The sequence below is a fragment of the Phyllobates terribilis genome, unplaced genomic scaffold (genome assembly GCF_046119375.1).
Source record: "Phyllobates terribilis strain yellow unplaced genomic scaffold, ASM4611937v1 Scaffold_7__3_contigs__length_470593459, whole genome shotgun sequence".
Lineage (NCBI taxonomy): Eukaryota > Metazoa > Chordata > Amphibia > Anura > Dendrobatidae > Phyllobates > Phyllobates terribilis.
This window is the reverse complement of record NW_027362767.1, coordinates 453,622,128-453,648,310: the sequence shown is the minus strand read 5'-3', so window position 1 is coordinate 453,648,310 and position 26,183 is coordinate 453,622,128. Positions and strand designations below refer to the sequence as shown.

General features: G+C 48.1%; 1 protein-coding gene across 5 annotated transcripts in view; it reads left to right on the top strand.

The window, feature by feature from the left end:
- The first annotated feature begins 2,006 nt into the window (after window positions 1–2,006).
- The window catches only part of OCRL (OCRL inositol polyphosphate-5-phosphatase), a 51,155-nt gene continuing 26,978 nt past the window's right edge, over window positions 2,007–26,183 (top strand). For 2 of the 5 annotated variants that reach the window (XM_073642188.1, XM_073642187.1), the window contains exons 1-9: window positions 2,007–2,159; window positions 8,633–8,710; window positions 17,169–17,248; window positions 18,544–18,582; window positions 23,518–23,631; window positions 24,108–24,215; window positions 24,709–24,910; window positions 25,494–25,655; window positions 25,910–26,011. In XM_073642188.1, coding sequence (XP_073498289.1) covers window positions 2,128–2,159; window positions 8,633–8,710; window positions 17,169–17,248; window positions 18,544–18,582; window positions 23,518–23,631; window positions 24,108–24,215; window positions 24,709–24,910; window positions 25,494–25,655; window positions 25,910–26,011 — 917 coding nt within the window. In that variant the 5' untranslated portion in view covers window positions 2,007–2,127. Of the gene's footprint in view, window positions 2,160–8,632; window positions 8,711–17,168; window positions 17,249–18,543; window positions 18,583–22,789; window positions 22,969–23,517; window positions 23,632–24,107; window positions 24,216–24,708; window positions 24,911–25,493; window positions 25,656–25,909; window positions 26,012–26,183 lie in introns of those variants that run through there. The other 3 variants (XM_073642190.1, XM_073642191.1, XM_073642192.1) reach the window with 3 other exon arrangements.

The window sequence follows — 26,183 nt, the reverse complement described above, 5'->3', positions numbered from 1 at the left end:
GGGCTGCCACCTGCCGGACCGAGGAACTGAGACCTACCGGACCGAGGAACTGAGACCTGCCGGACCGAGGAGTTGTCACCTGCCCGGCCGAGAGGCTGTCACCTGCCAGACGGAGGGGTCGACACCTGCCAGACGGAGGGGCTGACACCTGCCGGACTGAGGGGTTGTCACCTGCCGGGCCCAGGGGCTGCCACCTGCTGGACGGAGGGGTCGTCACCTGCCGGACCGACGAACTGAGACCTGCCGGGCCGAGGGGCTGCCACCTGCCGGACAGAGGTGGGTAACGTCCTCCTGGAATCACCAGACTTCTCCATCAGACGCAGATAGAGAAGTGCAATCCGTCACTGCACAGAACACGTCTCCACCAGAGTCCAGTGGTGGGGCAGCTTTACACCACTCTATCCGACGCTCGGCATTGTGCGTGGTGATGTACGGCTGCATGCAGCTGCTCGGCCATGAAGCTCCGGGCGGGGGCGCAGTGTTTATACCAGAAGAGGTCTGGACTCTGCAGTTATTGGTCAGCAGAGCTGACTGAGTGTCAGGGATTCAAACACACACAGAGGGACGATATCGGGGAGATCACGCAATATCTCGCCTTTGCCGTCACGTTGTCCGTGTTTCGCCTGTAGTCGCGAGCACGCGATCCAAACTACTCTCTTTACGTGGATATCGGCAAGCGACCAGTGAGTGTATGACACCACACCTCGGGGATTTCAAAGCCTAGAACCCATGTTTAACGCCCTCCGTACGGTCACTGTCAGCTTCACGATAGCCCAATTAATAATATTCGCTGCCACCACCGGCCGAATTGGAAATATAATACAGGCCTGGCCGGATGCCTACGTTTTGGTAGAGTATATGGCTTCGGGGAAGGGAACGATTACAGAACAAAAGAAACAGAACTATTAAATTTTATGTTTAGTCCAAAAGGGAGGCAGTGTTTAGGAAAAATATATACATAAGGATGTTACAAAGGAGACATTAAAAATACATAAGCAGTTACATAAAATAAACAGGGTAAAAAGAAGATAACTTACACTATATGATCACGGAGACGATTCAATATAGTGGAGGAGGGGCTCCCCAGTTGGACTATGCTGTTATTGAACAGGACCCGTTGCTTACAATTCTTATTCCCTCCTGGCAATGAATCCTCCTGTTTTCTCCATGGATTCTCTTATACCTAAAGGGGAGATCTGCCCACACGCCCCATGTGGTGACATCATGTGGGCTGGTCTCCAGCCTGTACATTTTTATTAAAAACGCTGACTTCTGCAATAACTCATCGCTCGTTGATCGCAGTAGCTTGCAAAAGACGCCATTTTTTCCCTTATGATTTTATCTTTATTTAGAGACCACACATCACATAACTGCAGTCTGCTATTCTGGGGTTTTTGCGCTACAGCTCCCTGATTTTGCCTACAGCCCTGGAAAACTACCTATACATTCCTGGGCTGATTTGGTCACTAAACATATGGGTCCCGTTACTGTCGGACGTATGGAACTCACAATATTTCATAGTTAATATCGGAGTCAGTGCGTCTGCAAATTTCCCTTTGAGGCTCGGGAAGCCGCTTCAACAGTTACACGCAAATTAGTGCAAGCCTGCGTTTTAATTACCTCCTGCGTCTTCCAGAGACAAGATGCTCGCTTCCTAAGGAAGTTATAACACTCCTTGGCTGGCATTGTTTGCATAAGCTATTTCTCAGGCGTGTGCTAATTGGGGCTTTTGTGCTGAGGAAAATGGGACAGCTCGGTGCTGACAAGTGGTGATAATTTGCAGTAAGACACTGTATAATTGTCATCTCTGGACAAACACTACAGGAGAGGGCAAAGGAGAAGGGCTAATATTCTGTTAATATGTCCCTGACATTAATATGTTCCTGACACTGAGCATGCTGGGAGTTGTAGTCTTACAGACGCCTACCTTACCAGAGTAACAGGTCATGTGACACAAGGAAGCCGGAGGTCACGTGCTACAATGACGTCAGATAACACTGCAGTGAGCGTTCCTTACCACAAGGTGGCGGCAGCGTCATTAGACGAACGTAATGACGTCAACTGGAGGAGACGGGGCTGTGAGGCCGGGAGCGCAGGCCTGACGGGAGGAGACCGGAGACCGGAGACATGGAGCGGCCGCGGCCCCGGGGAGACTCGGTATCCTTCACATCGTGTGTGGGGGAGGAGGAGGAGGAGGAGGCTCGTGTCTGTGTGTACACACCGGAGCGAGAGAATATCACAACTACCGGGGCGTCCGGTGTCTGGTGAGCGACGACAGCGCGGCCGAGCCCGACACCAACCGGGAGTGTCCGCTGTGCGGACAGTGTGTACAGCGCCCTGTGCAGACAGTGTGTACAGTACAGTCTATAGTGCATACATTGTATATAGTGTGCTCTGTATACTGTGTACAGTGCATCTGCTGTATATACTGTGTGAGCTGTGCGGTGTATATATAGTGTGTACAGCGCCCTGTGCTAATGTATACACTGTGCATAGTGTACAGTACAGTATATAGTATATACATTGTATATAGTGTGTACAGTGCATCTGCTGTATATACTGTGTGAGCTGTGCGGTGTATATACAGTGTGTACGGCGCCCTGTGCTGACAGTGTGTACAGTATATAGTGTGAGCTGTGCGGTGTATATACAGTGTGTACAGCGCCCTGTGCTGATGTATACACTGTATAGTGTACAGTCTATAGTGTATACATTGTATATAGTGTGTGAAATATAGTGTATATATGTGTGTACAGCGCCCTGTGCTAATGTATACACTGTGTATAGTGTACAGTACAGTATATAGTATATACATTGTATATAGTGTGTACAGTGCATCTGCTGTATATACTGTGTGAGCTGTGCGGTGTATATATAGTGTGAGCTGTGCGGTGTATATATAGTGTGAGCTGTGCGGTGTGTATACAGTGTGTACGGCGCCCTGTGCTAATGTATACACTGTGTATAGTGTACAGTACAGTCTATAGTGTATACATTGTATATAGTGTGCTCTGTATAGTGTGTACAGTGTATGTGCTGTATATACTGTGTGAGCTGTGCGGTGTATATATAGTGTGTACAGCGCCCTGTGCGAACAGTGTGTTCTGTATATAGTGTGCGGTGCATCTGCTGTATATACTGTGTGAGCTGTGCTGATGTGTGTACAGTATACAGTGTGTGAGCTGTGCGGTGTATATACAGTGTGTACAGCGCCCTGTGCCGATGTATACACTGTATAGTGTAGTCTATAGTGTATACATTGTATATAGTGTGTGAAATATAGTGTTTTTATGTGTGTACAGTGTATACATTGTATATATAATGTGTACAGCGCCCTGTGCTAATGTATACACTGTGTATAGTGTACAGTACAGTCTATAGTGTATACATTGTAAATATGTGTGAGCTGTGCTGATAGTGTACAGTGCCTTCTGCTAATGTATACATTGTATATAGTGTGTTCTGTATAGTGTGTGTACGGAGCATCTGCTGTACATAGTGTGTGAGCTGTGTGGTGTATATACAGTGTGTGAAGTGTACTGTATAAAGTGTGTGTATATATATATATGTGTCAGCTGTGCTGATAGTGTACAGTGCCATGTGCTAATGTATACATTGTATACAGTACAGTCTATAGAGTATACATTGTATATAGTGTGTGTACAGTGTATCTGCTGATAGGCTGTGTGCCCACGATGCAGAAATGCTGCATATTTTTTACGCTTTTCCCAGGCAGGAAAAACGCGTGCGGGTTGTGCGTGCGGGTGGGTTGTGCGTGCGGATTGTACATGCGGATGTGACGCGTTCTTCACTTACATTTCCGCATGCAGGTTGACAAGTGATTTCAGCATCACTTGGAAAGTGCTTGACAACTTGGTCACACTATAGAAATCCATGAAAGCGGCAACCGGCATGGATTTATAGTAGTGTGACCAAGTTAGTTAAAAAAAAAAGAATAAAATGGTAAAAAATAATAAAAAAATAAAGTTTATACTCACCTCCCGGTGTTCTCTCTGCCGCGTCCGGTGTGTTGGGCGGCTTGCGGTGGTGTGAAGGACCTGCGGTGACATCATTGAGCCATGTGATGGGTCACATGATTCAGTGACGTCATGGCAGGTCCTTCACAACAGCTGGAGCAGTGCAAGACACCGGACGGCGTGGACAAAACACCGGGAGGACATCGGAAGGTAAGTATAAACTTTATTTTTTATTTTAAATTCTTTTTTTACAGGTTCTATGGTACCCGGGTCCGGAGGAGAATCTCCTGTCCTCCACACCCGGGTACCATCCGCACATTGAAACGCATAATATCCGTGTGTACAAATGTACTGACATGGATATTATGCTTTTCAATGCAAGTCAATGGCGGCGATTATGCTGCGTGTCCGCAAAATTAATGGACATACTGCGGATTTTTGAGCGCAGCATAAACGCTGCGGAAATTCAGCTGCATATACGCTTGAAAAACGCTACGTGGGCATATACCCTAACAATGCTGGGTAATCTGTGCCCCATGATCCCCAATGAAAATCTGCATGTTCTGTGCCCATTCTGTGGATTTTTCCACAACGGATTTTCCTTGCAGACAAATCCGCAGCATGTCCAGTATTTGTGCGTTTCTGCATGCGGATTTGAGGTCACAATGGACTTGAAAAACGCGTGTAAAATCCGCCAGCGTTTTTGACTGCCAAGACCACGCAGAAATTTTCTGCATCGTGGGCACATACCTATACAGTGTGTGTAGTGTATACTGAGTGTATGCTATATACTGTGTAGTGTATATTGTGCACATACATGTGCGTCTCACTAAATTAGAATATCATCAAAAAGGTAATTTATTTAAGTTCAATCCAAAAAGTGCAACTCCTATATTATATAGAGTCATTACACGCAGAGGGATCTATTATATAGAGTCATTACACACAGAGGGATCTATTATATAGAGACATTACACACGGGGGGATCTATTATATAGAGTCATTACACACAGAGGGATCTATTATATGGAGTCATTACACACAGAGTAATCTATTATATAGAGTCATTACACGCAGAGGGATCTATTATATAGAGTCATTACACACGGGGGGATCTATTATATAGAGTCATTACACACAGAGGGATCTATTATATGGAGTCATTACACACAGAGTAATCTATTATATAGAGTCATTACACGCAGAGGGATCTATTATATAGAGTCATTACACACAGAGTGATCTATTATATAGAGTCATTACACACAGAGTGATCTATTATATAGAGTCATTACACACAGAGGGATCTATTATATAGTCATTACACACAGAGGGATCTATTATATAGTCATTACACACAGAGGGATCTATTATAGAGTCATTACACACAGAGGGATCTATTATATAGAGTCATTACACGCAGAGGGATCTATTATAGAGTCATTACACGCAGAGGGATCTATTATATAGTCATTACACGCAGAGGGATCTATTATATAGAGTCATTACACGCAGAGGGATCTATTATATAGAGTCATTACACGCAGAGGGATCTATTATATAGAGTCATTACACACGGGGGGATCTATTATATAGAGTCATTACACACAGAGGGATCTATTATATGGAGTCATTACACACAGAGTAATCTATTATATAGAGTCATTACACGCAGAGGGATCTATTATATAGAGTCATTACACACAGAGTGATCTATTATATAGAGTCATTACACACAGAGTGATCTATTATATAGAGTCATTACACACAGAGTGATCTATTATATAGAGTCATTACACACAGAGGGATCTATTATATAGTCATTACACACAGAGGGATCTATTATAGAGTCATTACACACAGAGGGATCTATTATATAGAGTCATTACACACAGAGGGATCTATTATATAGAGTCATTACACGCAGAGGGATCTATTATATAGAGTCATTACACGCAGAGGGATCTATTATAGAGTCATTACACGCAGAGGGATCTATTATATAGTCATTACACGCAGAGGGATCTATTATATAGAGTCATTACACGCAGAGGGATCTATTATATAGAGTCATTACACACAGAGGGATCTATTATATAGTCATTACACACAGAGGGATCTATTATATAGTCATTACACACAGAGGGATCTATTATATAGTCATTACACGCAGAGCGATCTATTATATAGAGTCATTACACGCAGAGGGATCTATTATATAGAGTCATTACACGCAGAGGGATCTATTATATAGAGTCATTACACGCAGAGGGATCTATTATAGAGTCATTACACGCAGAGGGATCTATTATAGAGTCATTACACGCAGAGGGATCTATTATAGAGTCATTACACGCAGAGGGATCTATTATATAGTCATTACACGCAGAGGGATCTATTATATAGTCATTACACGCAGAGGGATCTATTATATAGTCATTACACGCAGAGGGATCTATTATATAGAGTCATTACACGCAGAGGGATCTATTATATAGAGTCATTACACGCAGAGGGATCTATTATATAGAGTCATTACACGCAGAGGGATCTATTATATAGTCATTACACGCAGAGGGATCTATTATATAGAGTCATTACACGCAGAGGGATCTATTATATAGAGTCATTACACGCAGAGGGATCTATTATATAGAGTCATTACACGCAGGGGGATCTATTATATAGAGTCATTACACGCAGGGGGATCTATTATATAGAGTCATTACACGCAGGGGGATCTATTATATAGAGTCATTACACGCAGAGGGATCTATTATATAGAGTCATTACACGCAGAGGGATCTATTATATAGAGTCATTACACGCAGAGGGATCTATTATATAGAGTCATTACACGCAGAGGGATCTATTATATAGAGTCATTACACGCAGAGGGATCTATTATATAGAGTCATTACTCGCAGAGGGATCTATTATATAGAGTCATTACACGCAGAGGGATCTATTATATAGAGTCATTACACGCAGAGGGATCTATTATATAGAGTCATTACACGCAGAGGGATCTATTATATAGAGTCATTACACGCAGAGGGATCTATTATATAGAGTCATTACACGCAGAGGGATCTATTATATAGAGTCATTACACGCAGAGGGATCTATTATATAGAGTCATTACACGCAGAGGGATCTATTATATAGAGTCATTACACGCAGAGGGATCTATTATATAGAGTCATTACACGCAGAGGGATCTATTATATAGAGTCATTACACGCAGAGGGATCTATTATATAGAGTCATTACACGCAGAGGGATCTATTATATAGAGTCATTACACGCAGAGGGATCTATTATATAGAGTCATTACACGCAGAGGGATCTATTATATAGAGTCATTACACGCAGAGGGATCTATTATATAGAGTCATTACACGCAGAGGGATCTATTATATAGTCATTACACGCAGAGGGATCTATTATATAGAGTCATTACACGCAGAGGGATCTATTATATAGAGTCATTACACGCAGAGGGATCTATTATATAGAGTCATTACACGCAGAGGGATCTATTATATAGAGTCATTACACGCAGAGGGATCTATTATATAGAGTCATTACACGCAGAGGGATCTATTATATAGTCATTACACGCAGAGGGATCTATTATATAGAGTCATTACACGCAGAGGGATCTATTATATAGAGTCATTACACGCAGAGGGATCTATTATATAGAGTCATTACACGCAGAGGGATCTATTATATAGAGTCATTACACGCGGAGGGATCTATTATATAGAGTCATTACACGCGGAGGGATCTATTATATAGAGTCATTACACGCAGAGGGATCTATTATATAGAGTCATTACACGCAGAGGGATCTATTAGATAGTCATTACACACGGAGGGATCTATTATATAGAGTCATTACACACGGAGGGATCTATTATATAGAGTCATTACACGCGGAGGGATCTATTATATAGAGTCATTACACGCGGAGGGATCTATTATATAGAGTCATTACACGCGGAGGGATCTATTATATAGAGTCATTACACGCGGAGGGATCTATTATATAGAGTCATTACACGCGGAGGGATCTATTATATAGAGTCATTACACGCGGAGGGATCTATTATATAGAGTCATTACACGCGGAGGGATCTATTATATAGAGTCATTACACGCGGAGGGATCTATTATATAGAGTCATTACACGCGGAGGGATCTATTATATAGAGTCATTACACGCGGAGGGATCTATTATATAGAGCCATTACACGCGGAGGGATCTATTATATAGAGCCATTACACGCGGAGGGATCTATTATATAGAGCCATTACACGCGGAGGGATCTATTATATAGAGCCATTACACGCGGAGGGATCTATTATATAGAGCCATTACACGCGGAGGGATCTATTATATAGAGCCATTACACGCGGGGGGATCTATTATATAGAGTCATTACACGCGGAGGGATCTATTATATAGAGTCATTACACACGGGGGGGATCTATTATATAGAGTCATTACACACGGGGGGGATCTATTATATAGAGTCATTACACACGGGGGGATCTATTCCACGTGGTTATTTCTGTTAATGTCGATGATTGTGGCTTATCGCTGTTCCTTGTGATGTGTAGAGGTTTCCTTGACTCGCTGCACATGTGGTGGAAGGCTCCGAGGTGACACAGGGGAGGAAGCTGCCATGTCTGCTGACCCTGAGCCGGCGCGACGGACACTACGTGTAAGTGCCATGTGGGGCTCCACAGCCCGAGGGGAAGACACGGCAAACCAAGCTCTGCTGCATCTGTGATCACTCAGCGGCCACATATCTTAGCCGTGTGCTGGCGCTGTTCTGAAGGGGGCGGGGGTCTTTAAAGGGATAATTCTTAGCTTAGTATTTGTGTGTGTAATTTTTATTTGCTTTGCATTTCTATGACTAGCAGTCTTAAAAGAGGCTTTTCTCAGTGACTGCACCAGCAGAATAGTGAGTGCAGCTCTGGAGTATAATACAGGATGTAACTCAGGATCAGTAATGTATGTACATAGTGACCGCACCAGCAGAATAGTGAGTGCAGCTCTGGAGTATAATACAGGATGTAACTCAGGATCAGTAATGTAATGTATGTACACAGTGACTGCACCAGCAGAATAGTGAGTGCAGCTCTGGAGTATAATACAGGATGTAACTCAGGATCAGTAATGTAATGTATGTACACAGTGACTGCACCAACAGAATAGTGAGTGCAGCTCTGGAGTATAATACAGGATGTAACTCAGGATCAGTAATGTAATGTATGTACATAGTGACCGCACCAGCAGAATAGTGACTGCAGCTCTGGAGTATAATACAGGATGTAACTCAGGATCAGTAATGTAATGTATGTACACAGTGACTGCACCAGCAGAATAGTGAGTGCAGCTCTGGAGTATAATACAGGATGTAACTCAGGATCAGTAATGTAATGTATGTACACAGTGACTGCACCAGCAGAATAGTGAGTGCAGCACTGGAGTATAATACAGGATGTAACTCAGGATCAGTAATGTATGTACATAGTGACCGCACCAGCAGAATAGTGACTGCAGCTCTGGAGTATAATACAGGATGTAACTCAGGATCAGTAATGTAATGTATGTACACAGTGACTGCACCAGCAGAATAGTGAGTGCAGCTCTTGAGTGTAATAAAGGATGTAACTCAGGATCAGTAATGTAATGTATGTACACAGTGACTGCACCAGCAGAATAGTGAGTGCAGCTCTGGAGTGTAATACAGGATGTAACTCAGGATCAGTAATGTAATGTATGTACATAGTGACTGCACCAGCAGAATAGTGAGTGCAGCTCTGGAGTATAATACAGGATGTAACTCAGGATCAGTAATGTAATGTATGTACACAGTGACTGCACCAGCAGAATACTGAGTGCAGCTCTGGAGTATAATACAGGATGTAACTCAGGATCAGTAATGTAATGTATGTACACAGTGACTGCACCAGCAGAATAGTGAGTGCAGCTCTGGAGGATAATACAGGATGTAACTCAGGATCAGTAATGTAATGTATGTACACAGTGACTGCACCAGCAGAATAGTGAGTGCAGCTCTGGGGTATAATACAGGATGTAACTCAGGATCAGTAATGTAATGTATGTACACAGTGACTGCACCAGCAGAATAGTGACTGCAGCTCTGGAGTATAATACAGGATGTAACTCAGGATCAGTAATGTAATGTATGTACACAGTGACTGCACCAGCAGAATAGTAAGTGCAGCTCTGGAGTATAATACAGGATGTAACTCAGGATCAGTAATGTAATGTATGTACACAGTGACTGCACCAGCAGAATAGTAAGTGCAGCTCTGGAGTATAATACAGGATGTAACTCAGGATCAGTAATGTAATGTATGTACACTGACTGCACCAGCAGAATAGTGAGTGCAGCTCTGGGGTATAATACAGGATGTAACTCAGGATCAGTAATGTAATGTATGTACACAGTGACTGCACCAGCAGAATAGTGAGTGCAGCTCTGGGGTATAATACAGGATGTAACTCACGATCAGTAATGTAATGTATGTACACAGTGACTGCTCCAGCAGAATAGTGAGTGCAGCTCTGGAGTGTAATAAAGGATGTAACTCAGGATCAGTAATGTAATGTATGTACACAGTGACTGCACCAGCAGAATACTGAGTGCAGCTCTGGAGTATAATACAGGATGTAACTCAGGATCAGTAATGTAATGTATGTACACAGTGACTGCACCAGCAGAATAGTGAGTGCAGCTCTGGAGGATAATACAGGATGTAACTCAGGATCAGTAATGTAATGTATGTACACAGTGACTGCACCAGCAGAATAGTGAGTGCAGCTCTGGGGTATAATACAGGATGTAACTCAGGATCAGTAATGTAATGTATGTACACAGTGACTGCACCAGCAGAATAGTGACTGCAGCTCTGGAGTATAATACAGGATGTAACTCAGGATCAGTAATGTAATGTATGTACACAGTGACTGCACCAGCAGAATAGTAAGTGCAGCTCTGGAGTATAATACAGGATGTAACTCAGGATCAGTAATGTAATGTATGTACACAGTGACTGCACCAGCAGAATAGTAAGTGCAGCTCTGGAGTATAATACAGGATGTAACTCAGGATCAGTAATGTAATGTATGTACACTGACTGCACCAGCAGAATAGTGAGTGCAGCTCTGGGGTATAATACAGGATGTAACTCAGGATCAGTAATGTAATGTATGTACACAGTGACTGCACCAGCAGAATAGTGAGTGCAGCTCTGGGGTATAATACAGGATGTAACTCACGATCAGTAATGTAATGTATGTACACAGTGACTGCTCCAGCAGAATAGTGAGTGCAGCTCTGGAGTGTAATAAAGGATGTAACTCAGGATCAGTAATGTAATGTATGTACACAGTGACTGCACCAGCAGAATACTGAGTGCAGCTCTGGAGTATAATACAGGATGTAACTCAGGATCAGTAATGTAATGTATGTACACAGTGACTGCACCAGCAGAATAGTGAGTGCATCTCTGGAGGATAATACAGGATGTAACTCAGGATCAGTAATGTAATGTATGTACACAGTGACTGCACCAGCAGAATAGTGAGTGCAGCTCTGGGGTATAATACAGGATGTAACTCAGGATCAGTAATGTAATGTATGTACACAGTGACTGCACCAGCAGAATAGTGACTGCAGCTCTGGAGTATAATACAGGATGTAACTCAGGATCAGTAATGTAATGTATGTACACTGACTGCACCAGCAGAATAGTGAGTGCAGCTCTGGGGTATAATACAGGATGTAACTCAGGATCAGTAATGTAATATATGTACACAGTGACTGCACCAGCAGAATAGTGAGTGCAGCTCTGGGGTATAATACAGGATGTAACTCACGATCAGTAATGTAATGTATGTACACAGTGACTGCAGCAGCAGAATAGTGAGTGCAGCTCTGGGGTATAATACAGGATGTAGCTCAGGATCAGTAATGTAATGTATGTACACAGTGACTGCACCAGCAGAATAGTGAGTGCAGCTCTGGAGTATAATACAGGATGTAACTCAGGATCAGTAATGTAATGTATGTACACAGTGACTGCACCAGCAGAATAGTGAGTGCAGCTCTGGAGTATAATACAGGATGTAACTCAGGATCAGTAATGTAATGTATGTACACTGACTGCACCAGCAGAATAGTGAGTGCAGCTCTGGGGTATAATACAGGATGTTACTCAGGATCAGTAATGTAATGTATGTACACAGTGACTGCACCAGCAGAATAGTAAGTGCAGCTCTGGGGTATAATACAGGATGTAACTCAGGATCAGTAAACAGGATGTAACTCAGGATCAGTAATGTAATGTATGTACACAGTGACTGCACCAGCAGAATAGTGAGTGCAGCTCTGGAGTATAATACAGGATGTAACTCAGGATCAGTAATGTAATGTATGTACACAGTGACTGCACCAGCAGAATAGTAAGTGCAGCTCTGGAGTATAATACAGGATGTAACTCAGGATCAGTAATGTAATGTATGTACACAGTGACTGCACCAGCAGAATAGTAAGTGCAGCTCTGGAGTATAATACAGGATGTAACTCAGGATCAGTAATGTAATGTATGTACACTGACTGCACCAGCAGAATAGTGAGTGCAGCTCTGGGGTATAATACAGGATGTAACTCAGGATCAGTAATGTAATGTATGTACACAGTGACTGCACCAGCAGAATAGTGAGTGCAGCTCTGGGGTATAATACAGGATGTAACTCACGATCAGTAATGTAATGTATGTACACAGTGACTGCTCCAGCAGAATAGTGAGTGCAGCTCTGGAGTGTAATAAAGGATGTAACTCAGGATCAGTAATGTAATGTATGTACACAGTGACTGCACCAGCAGAATACTGAGTGCAGCTCTGGAGTATAATACAGGATGTAACTCAGGATCAGTAATGTAATGTATGTACACAGTGACTGCACCAGCAGAATAGTGAGTGCAGCTCTGGAGGATAATACAGGATGTAACTCAGGATCAGTAATGTAATGTATGTACACAGTGACTGCACCAGCAGAATAGTGAGTGCAGCTCTGGGGTATAATACAGGATGTAACTCAGGATCAGTAATGTAATGTATGTACACAGTGACTGCACCAGCAGAATAGTGACTGCAGCTCTGGAGTATAATACAGGATGTAACTCAGGATCAGTAATGTAATGTATGTACACAGTGACTGCACCAGCAGAATAGTGAGTGCAGCTCTGGGGTATAATACAGGATGTAACTCAGGATCAGTAATGTAATGTATGTACACAGTGACTGCACCAGCAGAATAGTGAGTGCAGCTCTGGGGTATAATACAGGATGTAACTCACGATCAGTAATGTAATGTATGTACACAGTGACTGCAGCAGCAGAATAGTGAGTGCAGCTCTGGGGTATAATACAGGATGTAGCTCAGGATCAGTAATGTAATGTATGTACACAGTGACTGCACCAGCAGAATAGTGAGTGCAGCTCTGGAGTATAATACAGGATGTAACTCAGGATCAGTAATGTAATGTATGTACACAGTGACTGCACCAGCAGAATAGTGAGTGCAGCTCTGGAGTATAATACAGGATGTAACTCAGGATCAGTAATGTAATGTATGTACACTGACTGCACCAGCAGAATAGTGAGTGCAGCTCTGGGGTATAATACAGGATGTTACTCAGGATCAGTAATGTAATGTATGTACACAGTGACTGCACCAGCAGAATAGTAAGTGCAGCTCTGGGGTATAATACAGGATGTAACTCAGGATCAGTAATGTAATGTATGTACACAGTGACTGCACCAGCAGAATAGTGAGTGCAGCTCTGGAGTATAATACAGGATGTAACTCAGGATCAGTAATGTAATGTATGTACACAGTGACTGCACCAGTAGAATAGTAAGTGCAGCTCTGGGGTATAATACAGGATGTAACTCAGGATCAGTAATGTAATGTATGTACACAGTGACTGCACCAGCAGAATAGTGAGTGCAGCTCTGGAGTATAATACAGGATGTAACTCAGGATCAGTAATGTAATGTATGTACACAGTGACTGCACCAGCAGAATAGTGAGTGCAGCTCTGGAGTATAATACAGGATGTAACTCAGGATCAGTAATGTAATGTACAGTGGTGGCCAAAAGTATTGGCACCCCTGCAGTTCTGTCAGATAATACTTTGTTTCTTCCTGAAAATGATTGCAATCACAAATTCTTTGGTCTTATTCTCTTCATTTAATTTGCTTGCAAGGAAAAAACACAAAAGAGAATGAAGCAAAAATCAAATCATTGATCATTTCACACAAAACTCCAAAAATGGGCCAGACAAAAGTATTGGCACCCTCAGCCTAATACTTGGTTGCAGAACCTTTAGCCAAAATAACTGCGAACAACCGCTTCCGGTAACCATCAATGAGTTTCTTACAATGCTCTGCTGGAATTGTAGACCATTCTTCTTTGGCAAACTGCTCCAGGTCCCTGATATTTGAAGGGCGCCTTCTCCAAACTGCCATTTTGAGATCTCTCCACAGGTGTTCTATGGGATTCAGGTCTGGACTCAATGCTTGCCACCTTAGAAGTCTCCAGTGCTTTCTCTCAAACCATTTTATAGTGCTTTTGGAAGTGTGTTTTGGGTCATTGTCCTGCTGGAAGACCCATGACCTCTGAGGGAGACCCAGCTTTCTCACACTGGGCCCTACATTATGCTGCAAAATTTGTTGGTAGTCTTCAGACTTCATAATGCCATGCACACGGTCAAGCAGTCCAGTGCCAGAGGCAGCAATGCAACCCCAAAACATCAGGGAACCTCCGCCATGTTTGACTGTAGGGACCGTGTTCTTTTCTTTGAATGCCTCTTTTTTTCCTGTACACTCTATGCTGATGCTTTTTCCCATCTACTTTTGTCTCTTCTGACCAGAGAACATTCTTCCAAAACGTTTTAGGCTTTCTCAGGTAAGTTTTGGCAAACTCCAGCCTGGCTTTTTTATGTCTCGGGGTAAGAAGTGGGGTCTTCCTGGGTATCCTACCATACACTGCCTTTTCATTCAGACGCCGACGGATAGTACGAGTTGACACTGTTGTACCCTCGGACTGCAGGGCAGCTTGAACTTGTTTGGATGTTAGTCGAGGTTCTTTATCCACCATCCGCACAATCTTGCGTTGAAATCTCTCGTCAATTTTTCTTTTCCTTCCACATCTAGGGAGGTTAGCCACAGTGCCATGGGCTTTACACTGACACTGCGCACGGAAGACACAGGAACATTCAGGTCTTTGGAGATGGACTTGTAGCCTTGAGATTGCTCATGCTTCCTCACAATTTGGTTTCTCAAGTCCTCAGACAGTTCTTTGGTCTTCTTTCTTTTCTCCATGCTCAATGTGGTCACACAAGGACACAGGACAGAGGTTGAGTCAACTTTAATCCATGTTAACTGGCTGCAAGTGTGATTTCGTTATTGCCAACACCTGTTAGGTGCCACAGGTAAGTTACAGGTGCTGTTAATTACACCAATTACAGAAGCATCACAGGATTTTTCAAAGGGTGCCAATACTTTTGTCCATCCCCTTTTTTAGGTTTGGTGTGGAATTATATCCAATTTGGCTTTAGGACAATTCTTTTTGTGTTTTTTTTCATTGAAGACAAATTAAATGAAGAGAATAAGACCAAAGAATTTGTGATTGCAATCATTTTCAGGAAGAAACTGAGTATTATCTGACAGAATTGCAGGGGTGCCAATACTTTTGGCCACCACTGTATGTACACAGTGACTGCACCAGCAGAATAGTGAGTGCAGCTCTGGAGTATAATACATGATGTAACTCAGGATCAGTAATGTAATGTATGTACACAGTGACTACACCAGCAGAATAGTGAGTGCAGCTCTGGAGTATAATACAGGAAGTAACTCAGGATCAGTAATGTAATGTATGTACACAGTGACTGCACCAGCAGAATAGTGAGTGCAGCTCTGGAGTATAATACAGGATGAAACTCAGGATCAGTAATGTAATGTATGTACACAGTGACTGCACCAGCAGAATAGTGAGTGCAGCTCTGGAGTATAATACAGGATGTAACTCAGGATCAGTAATGTATGTACACAGTGACTGCACCAGCAAAATAGTGAGTGCAGCTCTGGAGTATAATACAGGATGTAACTCAGGATCAGTAATGTAATGTATGTACACAGTGACTGCACCAACAGAATAGTGAGTGCAGCTCTGGAGTATAATACAGGATGTAACTCAGGATCAGTAATGTAATGTATGTACATAGTGACTGCACCAGCAGAATAGTGAGTGCAGCTCTGGAGTATAATACAGGATGTAACTCAGGATCAGTAATGTATGTACACAGTGACTGCACCAGCAGAATAGTGAGTGCAGCTCTGGAGTATAATACATGATGTAACTCAGGATCAGTAATGTATGTACACAGTGACTGCACCAGCAGAATAGTGAGTGCAGCTCTGGAGTATAATACAGGAGGTAACTCAGGATCAGTAATGTAATGTATGTACACAGTGACTGCACCAGCAAAATAGTGAGTGCAGCTCTGGAGTATAATACATGATGTAACTCAGGATCAGTAATGTAATTTATGTACACAGTGACTGCACCAGCAGAATAGTGAGTGCAGCTCTGGAGTATAATACAGGATGTAACTCAGGATCAGTAACGTAATGTATGTACATAGTGACTGCACCAGCAGAATAGTGAGTGCAGCTCTGGAGTATAATACAGGAGGTAACTCAGGATCAGTAATGTATGTGCACAGTGACTGCACCAGCAGAATAGTGAGTGCAGCTCTGGAGTATAATACTGGATGTAACTCAGGATCAGTAATGTAATGTATGTACACAGTGACTGCACCAGCAGAATAGTGAGCGCAGCTCTGGAGGATAATAGAGCAACTTGAGAGTAACACATGGCTGTTGGACCAGTGTACAGATGTTTTGGTTGTAGTCTGTTTCCATGGAAACACATTGATGTTCCCAGGAGCTGTAGACACAGGACAGTAGGATATTTGGAGCCGCTGTTATGAGTCTGTGTAGCCTTTTAGCTTCTTTGTTGTGTTTCTTGCTTCTCCCTGTTATTTTCCCGTCTTCGGTGCTTTGTCTTCTCAGGTTGATGATCCGGACGGCCGGTAAAGCTGAAGGCAATGAAGAAATCTTCCCCATAACAAGCGGCTTCAAATGTGTTCAAGGTAAAAGCTTCAGGCTGTGACCGATGAGAACGGGGTCCGGCCGCCGTCATGTTCACCCGCGCTGCTGGATTCGGTGTCTGTAGGAGTGACGGGGAGTGCAGCGCTCTGATCATTTCTCTTCTTAAAATCTCCCATTATTTAATTTGCTCCGAGCACCGGGGATAACAAATTACTGAGAATCCCGAACCTTTCATCACGGCTCTGCAGCTTCTGCCCCCCCCCCCTCCCCGCTCTGTCGCCCCCCCCCCTCCTCCCTCTGTCGCCCCCCCCCCCTCCTCCCTCTGTCGCGCCCCCCCCTCCTCCCTCTGTCGCGCCCCCCCTCCTCCCCGCTCTGCCGCGCCCCCCTCCTCCCCGCTCTGTCGCGCCCCCCTCCTCCCCGCTCTGTCGCGCCCCCCTCCTCCCCGCTCTGTCGCGCCCCCCTCCTCCCCGCTCTGTCGCGCCCCCCTCCTCCCCGCTCTGTCGCGCCCCCCTCCTCCCCGCTCTGTCGCGCCCCCCTCCTCCCCGCTCTGTCGCGCCCCCCTCCTCCCCGCTCTGTCGCGCCCCCCTCCTCCCCGCTCTGTCGCGCCCCCCTCCTCCCCGCTCTGTCGCGCCCCCCTCCTCCCCGCTCTGTCGCGCCCCCCTCCTCCCCGCTCTGTCGCGCCCCCCTCCTCCCCGCTCTGTCGCGCCCCCCTCCTCCCCGCTCTGTCGCGCCCCCCTCCTCCCCGCTCTGTCGCGCCCCCCTCCTCCCCGCTCTGTCGCGCCCCCCTCCTCCCCGCTCTGTCGCGCCCCCCTCCTCCCCGCTCTGTCGCGCCCCCCTCCTCCCCGCTCTGTCGCGCCCCCCTCCTCCTCCCCGCTCTGTCGCGCCCCCCTCCTCCTCCCCGCTCTGTCGCGCCCCCCTCCTCCTCCCCGCTCTGTCGCGCCCCCCTCCTCCTCCCCGCTCTGTCGCGCCCCCCTCCTCCTCCCCGCTCTGTCGCGCCCCCCTCCTCCTCCCCCCCGCTCTGTCGCGCCCCCCTCCTCCTCCCCCCGCTCTGTCGCGCCCCCCTCCTCCTCCCCGCTCTGTCGCGCCCCCCTCCTCCTCCCCGCTCTGTCGCGCCCCCCTCCTCCTCCCCGCTCTGTCGCGCCCCCCTCCTCCTCCCCGCTCTGTCGCGCCCCCCTCCTCCTCCCCGCTCTGTCGCGCCCCCCTCCTCCTCCCCGCTCTGTCGCGCCCCCTCCCCCTCCCCGCTCTGTCGCGCCCCCTCCCCCTCCCCGCTCTGTCGCGCCCCCCCCCCCCTCCTCCCCGCCACTTGTAACCTGCTCTTCTTTCTTGTATCTTCCAGAAGCCGAGGAGACTCTTCTCATCGACATTCCTACTAACAGTAGGTACCGGGGCACTCGCACCTGGTGGTGGGGGTCCTCGGCAGTATTGCAGTGTGTGGGGTCCCTGGAAGTATTGGGTTGTGTGTGTGTGTGTGTGTGTGTGTGTGTGTGTGTGTGTGTGTGTGTGTGTGTGTGTGTGTGTGTGTGGGGAGGGGGGATTCTCTGAAAGTATTATGGACTTGTATGTTTGGGGGTCCCTTGGAGTCCTGCAACTTATATATGTGGGGGTCCCCGGGAGTCCGACTGATTGTGTACATGTAGGGGGGTTCCAGGGCATCTAGCAGATTGTGTATATATGTGTGGGGGTCTCTAGGAGTCCGGCTGATTGTGTACATGTAGGGGGGTTCCAGGGCATCTAGCAGATTGTGTATATATGTGTGGGGGTCTCTAGGAGTCCGGCTGATTGTGTACATGTAGGGGGGTTCCAGGGCATCTAGCAGATTGTGTATATATGTGTGGGGGTCTCTAGGAGTCTGATAGATTGCGTACATGTATAGGGGTCCCTGTGAGCGCTGTTTGTAGTAATGAATGGCATAACAAGGCCGCTTTACGTCCCGTGACTCTGTGTGTGGAAGGCACTTGGCCGCTGTGTTTGGACGGTCACTTTCTGTTTGGGCGGTCGCTTCACATTTGCCCGCTGTCGTCCAGTTGATTCGTTGCTGCTTTCCTCCTCCTCGGTGATCGCTGTGCATTGGCCACTTTTTCTCTCTTTTCCCGGCTTGCATGTCTGTCTCTTTCTCATCTGACGAACCGGGGGTGTAGGTGACGGCGGGAGACGGACCGGGGGTGTAGGCGTGACGGCGGGAGACGGACCGGGGGTGTAGGCGTGACGGCGGGAGACGGACCGGGGGTGTAGGCATGACGGCGGGAGACGGACCGGGGGTGTAGGCGTGACGGCGGGAGACGGACCGGGGGTGTAGGCGTGACGGCGGGAGACGGACCGGGGGTGTAGGCGTGACGGCGGGAGACGGACCGGGGGTGTAGGCGTGACGGCGGGAGACGGACCGGGGGTGTAGGTGACGGCGGGAGACGGACCGGGGGTGTAGGCGTGACGGCGGGAGACGGACCGGGGGTGTAGGCGTGACGGCTGGAGACGGACCGGGGGTGTAGGCGTGACGGCGGGAGACGGACCGGGGGTGTAGGTGACGGCGGGAGACGGATCGGGGGTGTAGGTGACGGCGGGGATGTTTTTTTCTCGTCAGGGCGACCTGCAGTTTTCATTCCTACTATTTTGGGCTGCGTACAACTTTTAGATCACTTTATTCCCAGTTTTTGAGTCCGGATGAACAGATGAAGCGAGTCCATCCAGTGTCGGCCCTGATTAGGTTCAGAGGACTTACAGGGGTCGTCCGATCACTTCCCCGGATCCAGTGCAGGAGGCTCCGTCATCCGCGTTTACACCGAGAGTAAAGTGACAGCTGTTGCTCCCCACCTGACCACGGCAGCCACCACAAGTCCCGGCGGTCCTGCTGCCGCCTTATCTCCCTCTTGGTGTAAATGCGGACCACGGGGCGGTGTGCGCTGGATCCCGGTGAGTGCCGGTCGATGAGTTTCGCTTTGTCTGTTCTGTTTAGAAGTTATCAGCCACGGGGAAAACTGTAATTTTGCCCAGACATTCCCTGAGAAGTGTATAGCCGTTGTCTGTCTTCAGGAGGCACCACTCCTCTGCTTACCGGAGGCGGTGAGCTCCTGGTGAATGACCGTATGGGCCGGCATCATGGCTGAGCCCCAGGCTCGATCTCTGTGGTCTCTGCCACTTGGGAGGTCCCAGGGGCCACTGAGGGGCCACATCCAGCTGGGCTTACTAGCTACATACCGTAGCTCATTGCCTAGGAAACCGGCCACCTTGACAATGAGCTGTAGACTATGGACTGAAGCTGTGGTGTCCCTGGCGGCCTGTGGGGTTCGTGGGGTCCGTGGCGGCCATTGCTCCACTGCCGATCAGATATGGATTGGAAGTGTCACAATACACCACCTCCTGTGTCTGGAGACCTCCCCGCTGCTTTTGCTCCTTCTTAGTGGGGCCGTTCACCTTTCCGCTTTCAGGTGGTCACTCCATCGGCCAACAGCTGTGTCTCCCGGACCCTCGTGTCCTCCCCTGCTTGCTTTGGCACACGTGTGCTTGGTGGAGGAAGGATGAGCAGCTGCCATACGCTGTGGTGTAGATCCGGCGGCTGCTTCTCCCACGTCTGCTGTTAATTACTTATCTCGTGTGCGTTCCTTGGGGTGTGGAGACTTATGCAATGCAGCTGGCTCGGGGTGCAGTGTCGGAGACCACGTGCATTATATGGGAGCAGGAGCCATCGGAGGGTCCGGAGAGGATCTGTAGTGCAATGTGGGAGGAAGTGGCCGGTGATTCGTGGTTTCCAGCTTTATCGGCTCCGATCACAGTTTCCATCTATAACTTGTGCAATATGAAGTGACGGTTTAACCCCCGAGATGCTGGAGGCCGCGGAGAGATTTATATCATTGGTCCCCGAGCCGGGTCCTGGCGCCTGCACAGTCATATCACATGGGTAGGGGGCAGTATTGTGCCCGGGGCGAGGTGGAGGGCTCTGCAGCCCCTGCCCAAAGTCCTGCAGATCTGTCATCTGCTGCGAGAAAACGCCAAGAGGTTTAGTTATGCCAGAAATCCTCTGGACCTCCGATCATTATGGGATGCGGATAGGAAGCGATGTATCCGATCATTATGGGATGCGGATAGGAAGCGATGTATCCGATCATTATGGGATGCGGATAGGAAGCGATGTATCCGATCATTATGCGATGTGGGTAGGAAGCGATGTATCCGATCATTATGGGATGTGGGTAGGAAGCGATGTATCCGATCATTATGGGATGTGGGTAGGAAGCGATGTATCTGATCATTATGGGATGCGGATAGGAAGCGATGTATCCCATCATTATGGGATGTGGGTAGGAAGCGATGTATCCGATCATTATGGGATGTGGGTAGGAAGCGATGTATCCTATCATTATGGGATGTGGGTAGGAAGCGATGTATCTGATCATTATGGGATGCGGATAGGAAGCGATGTATCCCATCATTATGGGATGCGGATAGGAAGCGATGTATCCGATCATTATGGGATGTGGGTAGGAAGCGATGTATCCGATCATTATGGGATGCGGATAGGAAGCGATGTATCCCATCATTATGGGATGTGGGTAGGAAGCGATGTATCCGATCATTATGGGATGTGGATAGGAAGCGATGTATCCCATCATTATGGGATGTGAGTAGGAAGCGATGTATCCCATCATTATGGGATGTGAGTAGGAAGCGATGTATCCCATCATTATGGGATGTGAGTAGGAAGCGATGTATCCCATCATTATGGGATGTGGGTAGGAAGCGATGTATCCCATCATTATGGGATGTGGGTAGGAAGCGATGTATCCCATCATTATGGGATGTGGGTAGGAAGCGATGTATCCGATCATTATGGGATGTGGATAGGAAGCGATGTATCCGATCATTATGGGATGTGGGTAGGAAGCGATGTATCCCATCATTATGAGATGTGGATAGGAAACGATGTATCCGATCATTATGGGATGTGAATAGGAAGCGATGTATCCAATCATTATGGGATGTGATGAAACTCGCCGCCCTCTCCCTCTCTCGCCTCCCTCTCTCGCCTCCCTCTCGCTGCCGCCCTCTCCCCTCTCTCGCGGCCGCCCTCTCCCCTCTCTCGCGGCCGCCCTCTCCCCTCTCTCGCGGCCGCCCTCTCCCCTCTCTCGCGGCCGCCCTCTCCCCTCTCTCGCGGCCGCCCTCTCCCCTCTCTCGCGGCCGCCCTCTCCCCTCTCTCGCGGCCGCCCTCTCCCCTCTCTCGCGGCCGCCCTCTCCCCTCTCTCGCGGCCGCCCTCTCCCCTCTCTCGCGGCCGCCCTCTCCCCTCTCTCGCGGCCGCCCTCTCCCCTCTCTCGCGGCCGCCCTCTCCCCTCTCTCGCTGCCGCCCTCTCCCCTCTCTCGCGGCCGCCCTCTCCCCTCTCTCGCGGCCGCCCTCTCCCCTCTCTCGCTGCCGCCCTCTCCCCTCTCTCGCTGTCGCCCTCTCCCCTCTTTCGCTGCCGCCCTCTCCCCTCTCTCGCTGCCGCCCTCTCCCCTCTCTCGCTGCCGCCCTCTCCCCTCTCTCGCGGCCGCCCTCTCCCCTCTCTCGCGGCCGCCCTCTCCCCTCTCTCGCGGCCGCCCTCTCCCCTCTCTCGCGGCCGCCCTCTCCCCGCTTCGGAGAGCCTTGCACAGGCTGCTGGGCAATTGTTGCATCTGTTGGTGATCAGGTTACTGAAGGTAAACAGCTCCATGTGAGAAACCTGCCTGCTCACCTCCCTCTCCTGTAATCTTACACCTGGATTTTACGGGATCTCCTAGTTCAATGGAAGGAGAAAGGTGAGAAGTGAGAAATCCCTGCAGGAAGAATGATACAATGTAGCTTCTGCTCAGCCCAGAGCTCAGTGCACAGGTGATCATCGGAGGGACCCCTGCCGGGACTCCCACCCTGTGGTCCGCCTCTCTACACCCCCCCCCCTCCGGCAGTGTCCTGAGCTCTGAGCTAACATCTCCCTTCATGTCCTGCCTGTCCAGCACCGCGCTGTGTGGTCCAGAGATTGTGAATGCTGCGCACCTTCTCTGCCAGTGGCTTCTGATTCTGAGCGGCCCCCCGCATTTGATTCTCTCCTGCGCAGTATGTTATGGCAGCTCAGGTTGCGGGGGGCACAGTGCCGACATTCAGTTGCGACAGGAGATTTGTGACTGCAGCTCTGGATGTAACTAGAGTGAGACGGTGACGCACAGGATCAGTATGCCCGTGGCCGTGTTGTGTCCTCGGTGGTGTGCAGAGACCGCCTCTGTCTGATGGGCAGACCTCTGAGCCCTTTGTCCCCCTGCGGACCCCACTGTGGACACTAATCCCCTCCATGTCCCCCCCCCCCCCTCCAGCTGGCTGTAAGGTGCGAATCCAGGCCGATCCCTGGTCCCCGGAGCGGTTGTTTGAGATCCCAGATGAGGAGCAGTGCATAGAGCTGCTGAGGGAGCTGCGCGTCGTACAAGAAGGTAAGGAGCTCGCCCGGGGTCAGCGCCGCTGCTTGGTGCTGCTGCCAGTCTCCTGGCCTCCTTTACCTGCAAAGGGAGGAATCTTTAGACCTCTGCAGCCAGTCAGCATTCTGTGATTGGCTGCAGAGGTCACTTTATGTCTGAGGCAGAAGATAGATCTATGAGACTATTCTGGCTCAGACGGGATGTGACTGCTGCTGCCGATCATGAGGAGCAGTGGGAGTCTTGCAGGTGGGAGGGTTGTTTTTTGGTTTTTAAAGGACCCTTTTAAAATCCTCCTGTTTTGCTTTCTGTGGGTGATATCACAGGCGGCTTCTGAGATGATGGGAATTCTCGTATCACTTTTTCACCTAAATGAAGCTGAGCTGCAGTACCAGACTCTGCCACATTGCTGTGGATGGCGCTGTGTCTGACTGCAGTGCAGCTTTTTGATGGATCTGACTCCTGATTATTTCCCCTTTAATAATCTCTTCCAGGTGAAATTCGTAATAAACCCAATCGACCAGATAGAAAAGAGTCTTCAAACTGGTACCAGCCGGCGGAGAAGATACCGAGCGCCCCCGGGCAGCTGCCCGCCGTTTCTGGTATGGGGCATATCGAGGCCACGAGTCTCATTAATTACTAAGTGTTAGCAATCTAAACCCTGTTAATATTTTGCAGCTTTCTCCAGCTCTTTAGATGCAGACTGCAGTGTAAAGAATGGAGGTTTCCAGCGTATTTGTCATGAAGGTGTAAATACTTTACACTGCAGTCTGCACCCAGGAAACTGTCGCCCTCTGCACCGATGATCAGCAGAATCAGGGTCCTTAGCTCTTCACTGCAGTTCTCAGCACAGTGCCACCCTCCTCCATGTGGCCACATCTGTTACTGCAACTAACCCCTGCCGGGACATACTGAGCACAGTTCTGTGTCCGGTTCTGTGTCCAGCGAGCCACACAAGCCCCTCATTCTGCTTATTATTGGGGGTCCTGAGAGTCTTGCCCCCACTAATCCCAAGTTAGACTCCTAAAGCTCAGTGTGAAGTCCTGAAAGTCGTCCATCATTGTTACCACAACGCGTTTCGCTTGTCTGTTGCAGGGAATATGGGGTTTGAGGACGATTTCAACAACGCAAATAACGTGAAAAGGAGAAATCGGCAGAACCAGCAGCCACCGGCGTCCCGGAGAGAACCGCCGCCGGCGTCCCGGAAAGAACCGCCGCCGGCGTCCCGGAGAGAACTGCCGCCACCAGGGTCCCGGAGAGAACCGCCGCCGCCTCCCCCGCCGCCTCCGGACAGACCGTAAGTCACATCTAAGGAGAAATCTCTGCCGTCCTGATCCAGTGCAGTTAGGTCTAGTCACCTCCGGAGCTGCACTCCCTCCTGTCCTCTCGAGCTGCGGCTCATCTCACTACTGCCCCCTAGTATGTGGTCATCCACACTATTCATTCCAAGTGATAGCTGGAGGACTGTTCCTTGCAGCTCTGGATGTGACTAGAGCATAACACTGGTATCTTTACAGGATCAGTAAAGAATTTACCGTGTTCCTCATCTGCGTGTAAAATTTTATTGACTTTTTCAAAGGAAGTGTGAGGATGGCGGGGGGCCGGGGTACACGGATGAAAGGAGAGTTTACAGGCCATGAAGGTAACTGGAACAGGACGCGGGAATATGCGAATCAGCGGAAAAGAAACCAATGAGCCAAACAGGAAATACTGAATACGGGGGAGATGTTATCTCCTACGATTGGAACGCCCCCTGGTGGCTGTACTCATAGACAGGCGTCTAACACTGCTACGCCTGGTGTCCTGTTAGGAGGTTTCTTTACTTGTCGACCCATTCAAGTGCGGACCCCCAGAGGTCACCGTGTTATCCTGTTCTGCAGGCCGCCTCGGGACAGGGACCCCAACTCATGGGCTCAGCCGAAAATGACCAACAGTATGAAGAAACTCCTGGTCCCTTCTAGCCAGACGGGGCAGAGAGAAGGGTTAATAAAGCACATCCTGGCGAAGAGAGAGACCGACTACGTCAACATCGAAAACTACCGGTAGGTGCAGGTCAGAGGTGGTGGGAAGGGGAAGATTTCAGCTCTGGAAGTGCAGAATAGTGAATGTGTCTCTACTCATTGTGAAATCTGAGGGCCGGCGACATTGCGCCATAATGGCATTGACCGTTTTTTTGGAGGGTATTTCGTAACTGGAGCTAATGACCACCGCAGTGTTAACGCTGCGAAATATCTCCGCTGTGAATCCGCACCTCGTCCCACAAGGGATATAGAAGATATTTCCTCTTATGTTACAGATTCTTTATAGGAACCTGGAATGTAAACGGACAATCCCCCGATGGCGGCCTGGAGCCGTGGCTACACGCCGACCCCGACCCTCCGGATGTGTATGTGATCGGGTAAGAACAGAGACGTTCACTCCGGATTTATGTAACGTCAAGTGCAGCAAATTAGGAATGTAAGTGACTCTGTATGGACGAGGCGTGCATTCCTGCCAGTAACCCCTGGAGAACTGAATACACTGCGCCTGTACAGAGTATAGCTACTGTAATACCGCCTCTATATACTAGA